Raw genomic sequence first — 7,886 nt, forward strand, 5'->3', positions numbered from 1 at the left:
GTCCTTGCACAAGGCTAGAGCGGTAATCGTCAATGTAGACGTGCTTCCTAGATAAAGGTTATATTTTAATGCGGCTTTATCCCACGGTTCGTAGAGGTATCCTGCAGGTGGTGACAGCCCTGTTAGAGACTTTGTAACACTCCACGTTCGAGTAAGGCTGTAGAAGGTCCATAAAGTATCATAGTGATTGACAGATTGTCTATCGGTCATACGTGGTCTCCCTTATGTCATGGGGGTCTAGATTCAAAGCTATGCATGTGTGTGAATAATTTCAAATACAAGTCTTACTTACTAGGTAATAAATATAACTCCGGTTACCCTTGGATGCTCTCCTATCTCTTTGCTATCTTAAGTAATTATATCTGAGCGGTTTGTCTTGCGTCACACTACCTCCTTATCATATATCATTTACCCCTGCTTAGGCTATAGATACTAATTCATAATATTTTCCCTAACTTAATAAAATCTTTACACGGCCGTCTTCCCTGCGGAAATATAAATGACAACTCTGGTATACTCCGGATAAAATGCTATAGAGGTATTCCGTGCGCTTGTGGATTTATTCATGACATATGAAATAGCCCGCTTGACATCTATGGGCATCACTGTCTAGAACGGTGATGCCGGTAGATGTCAACAATGTCTGAGGAACCCCCACGGCTGAAGAAGGCTGATGTCGGACGAAGAAGCTTCATGGCTGAAGAAGGCTGATGCTTCACCAATCACAAATGTTTCCTCCCTCCGAAGGTGACTTGCTGAAGGTGATTTGCTTGTGTTCTTCCTCCTCCAAAGGATGTTTCGTTCTCAGATCCCCTCTTCAAAATTTTATTCTCGGGCCAAACACGCGGTGGGCGCCAAACTGTTGGGGAGGTGACTCCACCAAGACAACCGAGAGTGAGGTATGAAGAGCGTGACGATTCAAACAAGTGAGGAAGTGAGGAGTGCTCCGGAGAGAGCCCCACTAATGACTCTTTGGGTCCTTTATTATATACAGGAGGGTGAGTGCTAATTTGCATCTAAGCCCTTGGTGGGTACAACATTTACAAATAGACACTTGGGCTTTTACAAGTAGCCCATTTGCTTATGTCGGCTGGGCCATTCCCTCAACATTGGCCACAGTTCTTGTATTAGCAACACATTTGTGAACATTTGGTGCTATCTCTTCCAAGCATTGTTCATGTAACCAGCGATCAGACCAAAATAAGATGTTTTCCCCATTTCCAACAGCGGTGATGACCATTGGAAGTTTGAATTTGTAGGCCACTGAGCCACTCGCATTTGTATTAAAATGCATGAACCGGAGTTTCCACATTGTGGGCCACTACTACTTTCCAGTAACCAACTCCTCCCATTTCAACAAAAGATTATCATCACGTAATTCAAGTATTATGTAACATCATCACAGAGGCACAAGAAGGAATTGTGCAATAATATTGTATCAACAGTTTATAACACACTAGTTTGAACCTCGAATCCTTGAACAAGAGATGGCAGTACTGGAAGAAAAAGGGTAACATAACTTTTAAAATTATCTTAATTTCAGTAACTACAAATATAAACCAGCCTGAGACTATCATTGAGTTCTCATGTACAAACTGAATCGCTAGTGTGATCTAAACTTCTGCTGCCTCTGCGGGAGCAGCCATTTGTTGCTTCCTGACATCTACATGCTCAGATCTCTTTGCCCAAAGAACACTATACAGACCACCAACCATAATTACTCCACCTAAGATACTGCTGGGAAAAATGATGACTTCCAGGTAAATCATCTTCATCATGACATGAAAAATGAGGCAAGAAACAGGTAAGCAGAAGGACAAACCCACCTTCCCAGGGTAATTGCTTCTCCGAGAAACAAAGACAGAATTATTGTGACAAGCAGGGTTATTGGCATTGTCATGGCCAAGAAAACGGGTCCGCTCTTGTCAATCACCCATACTTGCATATAATATGCAACTCCAGAAACAAGTATGCCCTGCATGATGTGTTCAGCAGTTTCAAACAAGCAAGCATCACATTCATATTGTTGGTAGTGCTCTACCAACCGATGGTCTTTTGGAAAAAGAGTCAATCTAATATAGAATAATAAGCCACCACTAATAAAACAATAGTACTAATAAGAAAAAAAGAAATATATTTCTGCAACACGGGAAAAAACATACATTAGGTTGGGACGAAAGTGGCTTTGAGGCTTAGAAAGCTAGTACTAATACTTGAAGAGACTTTGACTTTTATTTGAATCCTGTCACATTTCTAAGTGAAGACTCTACTATCGAATAATTTCAGATCAGTATGGGAATGGATCTGTTGAAATTCTCGCACTCAAAACAGTGCATTAGCTTAGGGGAATGTACAATTCTGAACAGGTTCTGAAGATTAATGAGCATCAGTTTGATTCCATTACCTTTGTTCCATTTGGATCAACAGCGAGAAAAATCTAGAAACTTTTTTTTGTGATAAATCTATTAATTTTCTGCTGCTCAGAGAACACCTTTTTGTTACCTACAGGCTAAAGAGTGGTTTGCTAAAAACAAAGATGCACGTACTGGTACACTATCTGATAGACCAGACATTACTTACAGAGTACACCACAGCAATAAGACGTGCGTCCAGTCCTAGCCTCCATTTTGCAAAATCTCTCTCAGCCGCTAGGGTGATAAAGAAACATTGAATTGTTGCAAAGATCATCTGGAGAGTTGTATTGAGCAGCTTAGATGGATATGCTTCCAACATTGGTCCCTGAGAACAAGTATTGTGTAGTAAATTTCACGAGGAAGCCAATAGTTCCGTTTGATCTGCTATGATCTTTGAACATATAAAAGAAGCTCCTGTAACTATCATACCTGAAGAACTGTCCAAAGAGCCCAAGATGTAGTTGATAAAGTCGTCAGGAAAATTCCCAGTATCCAAGTCCTTCTAGGATGAGCAGTAACCCCACCATGAAAGTTACTTACATGATGAAAAAGATGGTGGTGGTTGAATGATTTCATTTCAGGTCCTTGGTAAAATGCAAGTACAATGACGCCAGCAAGGCTAAATAGTATGCCACAAATTTTTGCAATCCCGTGGAACCTCTTCAAGTTCAAAGTCTCCATCCTGCCAGACAGAAGGAGGAATATCCAATATTTAATCTAGTCTACATTTTCAAGTTAATTTGTCTAAAGTGAACACAGATAATATCATGTTTTTGGTATATTGCAACTAGCAAGAGGCTTCTCTTACTAAACTTACAGAGCTCATAAAATTTGCCAGATCGTTCTAGGTTCACAAAAAAAGTTAATATGATGCTTTTTTACTTCATCATCAATTTGCGTGATAGTCACTTCACAAGTAATTTTATTGTATAGTTCTATGTCGTGTAATACTGGATCCTATATAGGACATTATACAAAAGGCAAACAACAGAGGATTAGCTAAATCTACTATAGTTTAGAAAGTTGCAGCTTTACTTCAACATTAGAATCCTCAAATATGTAAATTATGGTCTAGTATTAGTCTACCGTCCTAAAAAATGCAAGTACAAAAATAAAAATCTCACCTCAATAGAACAGCCAGAAAGAAAGCCACTGCTGGCAGGAGGTTAAATATTGCAGATGATGATGTTGCTGAGGCATAACTTAGACCAAGGCCATATATGTTTATTGCTCCAGAAATCCTAACAAAATAAAAAAAAAAAGATCTGAAATGATTAGTGAGTAGTGACTGTGCTAAAGTATAGTAAATGGAACAGATAGAAATAACAAGTACTGCAAGTTATGAACAGAGCAATCCATCGAACCTACTTAAATATATAGCTCGGTTTGACAAGTTCTGCACATATCTACCACTATGTTCTTGACAAGTTCTGCACATATCTGATATCTACCACTATGTTCTATGTGCTGCCAAACGTTGGGTTATTGTTAGTTGTTGCTGATTTTAAGTATATATATATTTAAGAAGAATAAGGGAAAATAACAGAAAACAGTTTATGTCACTGTGGGACAAAATACTACAAATACTGCACTTCAACTCAGAAAAGGGAAATGGACAAATGACTGAACCAGGGAGCCTAACATCTTGTGCGCACAAGTGCAACGATGTGCAAACAAAAGTAGTTCAAGCATAGATCTCTGACAGACCTTTAAAATTAAGGTTATGGAACCCATACAGTTGAACATGAAGATTCTGAAAACTGTTAGTGCTTTAAATTGAAATCAATGGCAGCTTGATAACCATTTATGTTTCAGATTTCTGGTCAATACTGATCATTTGGCCAAACAAATAGAAATGAAAACGATCAACAATAAGTACAAAATAAGATTCCAGGCTCACCTACCCGTATAACGCATGCACAAATAACTTCAGAGAGACCTTAAATGAAAGTGGTGGAGCAGTTTTCCTGCAGAAAGAGCTTCGATTCATTCTCCCACGCGGTGGTATGCAATAAAAATAAGTTACAAGATTTGTATTACCTTTCAAGAACAAAAGCAACTGGCACCAAGAACAGAATAGCAACCAAATGCCTGTAGAAAACAAAGACAGTCGTGCTCATGCCTTCATTGAAAGCGTTTTTGGTTACTATCTGCATGCCTCCATATATAGCCCTTAGGAGAAACGCGACCACAAAAGCTGTTCTATTGCCCATTGCTACAGAAGTCTCCTGGAACTTCTGAACATGGTCTTTTATAGTGGAGGTGTGCACTGGGATAATGCAGGATCATTTTTATAATATATATAATCAAGCAGGTGGATCCTAGAAAGATAATGCGCCCTCACTTTAGCGTCAGCATACATCAAAATTGATTGGTAGGACCTCTAACAGAGATTAACAACTTGGGTAGTGCATATATTCGCTATGTAGGGACCGTAGTTATCCCATCCTAATCGAAGCCTAAACACATATATACTAAACGATTTGAAGTTTGACGATTGATATGTTGGTAATTCTGCAAACAGTCAATTCGAAACTGCAGTAGATTCTGATGCCAAGAAAGGGTTCCAACAAATAGTTAAAGATTGTGAGGCTCACAATTTTCAGTTAAATACCTGAGGTGTCAACTTTTATAAAAAAAAAGTTAATCTCCACTAAACATCCACTACTAGCCAGCGATCTCCAAAGTGACCCACCAGAATGCAAGAAAAGGTTAAACCAAAGTCTACCTGATTGAGGCATGCATAATGACATTTCAAGCTTTTGCACCCTTCTAAATAAATCCATAAAAAAATACTTAAGTTCCGTGGTATCTACAGTCCAATGGCTTATTAGCATGTTGTGCAATGGAATATAGTAAGAGTATCCTAACACAATGCATGGATTCTGTTAAGAGTTTCCTAAAGTCCTGTAAAATGCCGAACAAAGCATAAGATTTTGGACATGCATCGGTGCATTTTTAAAACTAAAACTATAGCATTTTTGCAAATTTGCTTCTCCGAGTCCTAGCTAGATCACTCTTTTTTGAGAGAGAAAGAGTCCTAAATCAATCTGATACAATAGAATATGCATGTACAAGATCACTTACTAGGCTAACCTGGACAACAATCACATCACACGATATTTCACACTCATGAAAACAAACATCCAAACAAACCGGTCGGAAGCATATATTTGTTGGAACCCTCTATGTTATTTTCTCTCAAGAATGAGTTCCGAATTGTTATACAATAGTCTGAATTATTCTCATGCATATTCTCTGAACGAAAATGAGAATAACATCTATGTTCAGAGTCGGAGCTCCCCATATGGCAGGGTGGGGCAGCTGCCCCACCTACCACCGGAGGAGCGAGCCATGGAGGAGTGCAGAACTGGAGCCTAGAGGAGCGGCGCCGCGGCGGCGGCCGTCGTGGCGTCGTCGCGTGCAGAGTGAAAAACGGGGAGGGAGCTAGCAAAGACGAAAAGGCCCAGTAAGCCCATTGAGCTAGCCCAAGTGCCCCATCCCCCAAACCTTGCTCACGGGAGCTCACGGGATCCCCCTTCAGCCCTGCTCACTGCCTCCCCCCAATCCGCGCCACCGCCGCTTCCAGACTGCCGTGCGCTGCCGCCCGCCGCCTCTAGGCTCCGGCCCTCGCCTAGTACCGCGCCGCCGCCCGTTGCCTCCGTGCTCCGGTAGCCGAGTCCGGCCCTCCTCTCCGCTAGGCACTAGGCACTAGCATGCTGCCTGCAGCCACCCCGCCTGCCACCTCCCTTGCCGGCGGCCGCAGCCAGGCGGCCAGACAGAGACCGCCTAGCGGCAGAGCCGCAGAGGCGCCCCGAGCAAGCAGCCCCGAGGCTTGAGTTGCGCGGCCCCATGCAAGCAGACCCAAGCGCCGGCGGGCGCTGCTCAGCTCTCTTCATAATTGTTTTATTATATTACAATTCATAATTTCATATATTACACACCAAGTCACTAACTGATTTGTGTTTCGAATTTGTAGGTTTCAATTCATATATTACACACCAAGTCACTAACTTATTTGTTCTTCAAAATTTACATATTTCTTAGCTCTGAAATATTAGATTTTGGTCTTAAAATTGGATATTTTTTCTTGTTTGATTGGTCTTTATTGAATTAATGGACAATTATTTTCAAATGAAAGGTATGATCATCAATTATTGTTTAAATTTGATATAGATTAGCTATTAATATGCATCCTCAAGATATCATTAAAAAAACTATGTTTTCCACTACGCCCCACCTAAATTTTTATCCGAGTTCCGCCACTGTCTATGTTTAGCATGAAAATTCGGACTATGTTATTTTCTCATGCAATTGTTATAACATCATTGTGACCCATCTATGAGAATAACTTCAAACTCATATTCTCATGCATAGTCCGAATTTTTTCTCATCTATTCTCTCATAGTCCGAATTGTTATACAATAGTCCGAATTCGGAACTCATCTATGTTATTTTTTCTCTCAAGAATGAAAATGAAATATACAACGGTTTCTCTTTAATTATTTGTACACATTTTTCTCTGAACCAATAGAGCATCAGTATTATAATTAGCTGCAGGCCATGAGTTCTATCTGCTGATGAAATTACACCCTCATCCATTGGCATCTTCAGAAAGAACGGACGAGAAAACATTCTGCTTTTGTTCTGACAAAGCTGTATACGGCTTCAATTATAACCGTCTGTAGTGTGAGATGCACGTGTAGCACTACCCCAAGACGTAATTGGAGGCAGCACTTTGGGGCATCCTGATTCCACCGACACAGTGACCTTACGTGCATTGCTACAGGAAAGCATCAGCTGCGCTCCACTCACATGTGGCACTGTGGATTCTTGTTTTTTGTTCTTGAGGGTAGGCACCGTGGATTTCAGCAGTTAGTACATTTGGTGCTTAGGTTTGAATTATTGATCTATCCTAGCATAGGTCACTTCTTAGCATTGTCATCAACTCATCACCTTTCTCAAGAAATAATAGGTCATACACAACAGTGGGCACCCACGAATCTCAAATCCGTTGCATAATGGCTCAATGTAGCGTACTAGTGTGACTTGCCATATGAACTCTCCCTTCTTTCAATCTTGCATCCTGCCATGGTAATGCTTTATACTCAGAAATTCTAACTTACGCAACAAAATTAAACTCACATAGAGCACGCTTCATAGGAGATTATGCAAGATTTCAGTAATGAAAATGAAAGGAAGGACGAAAAGTAACATATCACTACTACAGAAAAAGCATCTTGTCCCGGTCCCCAACCCCATTCAGCAACCAGGACAACCGGGACTACGAATCCAAGACTAAAGATTCCAGGCTCTAGTCTGTCACACCCGCCTGTCCTCCAAAGCCTCACTGCCCAGCCCTTCCGAGGGGCGGACTTGCATATACATAGCACCCTATTTACACTTTCATCCTTGCTTCGTGTAAAAGGGTCAACCCGAAGGTGTTAGGCTGGAGAACAAAGGCTTATAAGT

The 7,886-nt window shown here is 40.8% G+C and overlaps 1 protein-coding gene across 2 annotated transcripts; it reads right to left on the reverse strand.

Moving 5' to 3' along the window:
* Positions 1 to 1,406: 1,406 nt before the first annotated feature.
* On the reverse strand, positions 1,407 to 4,671 carry LOC120707135 (WAT1-related protein At5g64700-like). Of its 2 annotated transcripts, none has more exons than XM_039991930.1 (7): positions 4,455 to 4,671; positions 4,319 to 4,381; positions 3,539 to 3,655; positions 2,844 to 3,096; positions 2,581 to 2,739; positions 1,827 to 1,975; positions 1,407 to 1,737 (listed from the first exon to the last, which is right to left on the reverse strand). In XM_039991930.1, the coding sequence occupies exons 1-7, from the start codon at positions 4,625 to 4,627 to the stop codon at positions 1,614 to 1,616; spliced, it is 1,038 nt and encodes a 345-aa protein (XP_039847864.1). In that variant the 5' UTR covers positions 4,628 to 4,671; the 3' UTR covers positions 1,407 to 1,613. The 2 variants fall into 2 exon arrangements, with proteins under 2 accessions (XP_039847864.1, XP_039847865.1); XM_039991931.1 differs by having other exon boundaries at positions 1,409 to 1,734; positions 4,455 to 4,669.
* Between the last annotated feature and the right edge of the window lie 3,215 nt (positions 4,672 to 7,886).

This window comes from Panicum virgatum, chromosome 5K (genome assembly GCF_016808335.1).
Source record: "Panicum virgatum strain AP13 chromosome 5K, P.virgatum_v5, whole genome shotgun sequence".
NCBI lineage: Eukaryota > Viridiplantae > Streptophyta > Magnoliopsida > Poales > Poaceae > Panicum > Panicum virgatum.

Bases quoted from the DNA above. Each gene is read 5' to 3' on its own strand.
- LOC120707135 (XM_039991930.1), bottom strand. From the start codon at position 4,627: ATGGGCAATAGAACAGCTTTTGTGGTCGCGTTTCTCCTAAGGGCTATA. The intron at 3,656-4,318 runs GTAGGTGAGCCT...TTATTTTGTTAG, and splicing joins TTTGTGCATGCGTTATACGG to GATTTCTGGAGCAATAAACA. The intron at 1,976-2,580 runs GTAAGTAATGTC...CACATCATGCAG, and splicing joins TTATTGCTGTGGTGTACTCT to GGCATACTTGTTTCTGGAGT.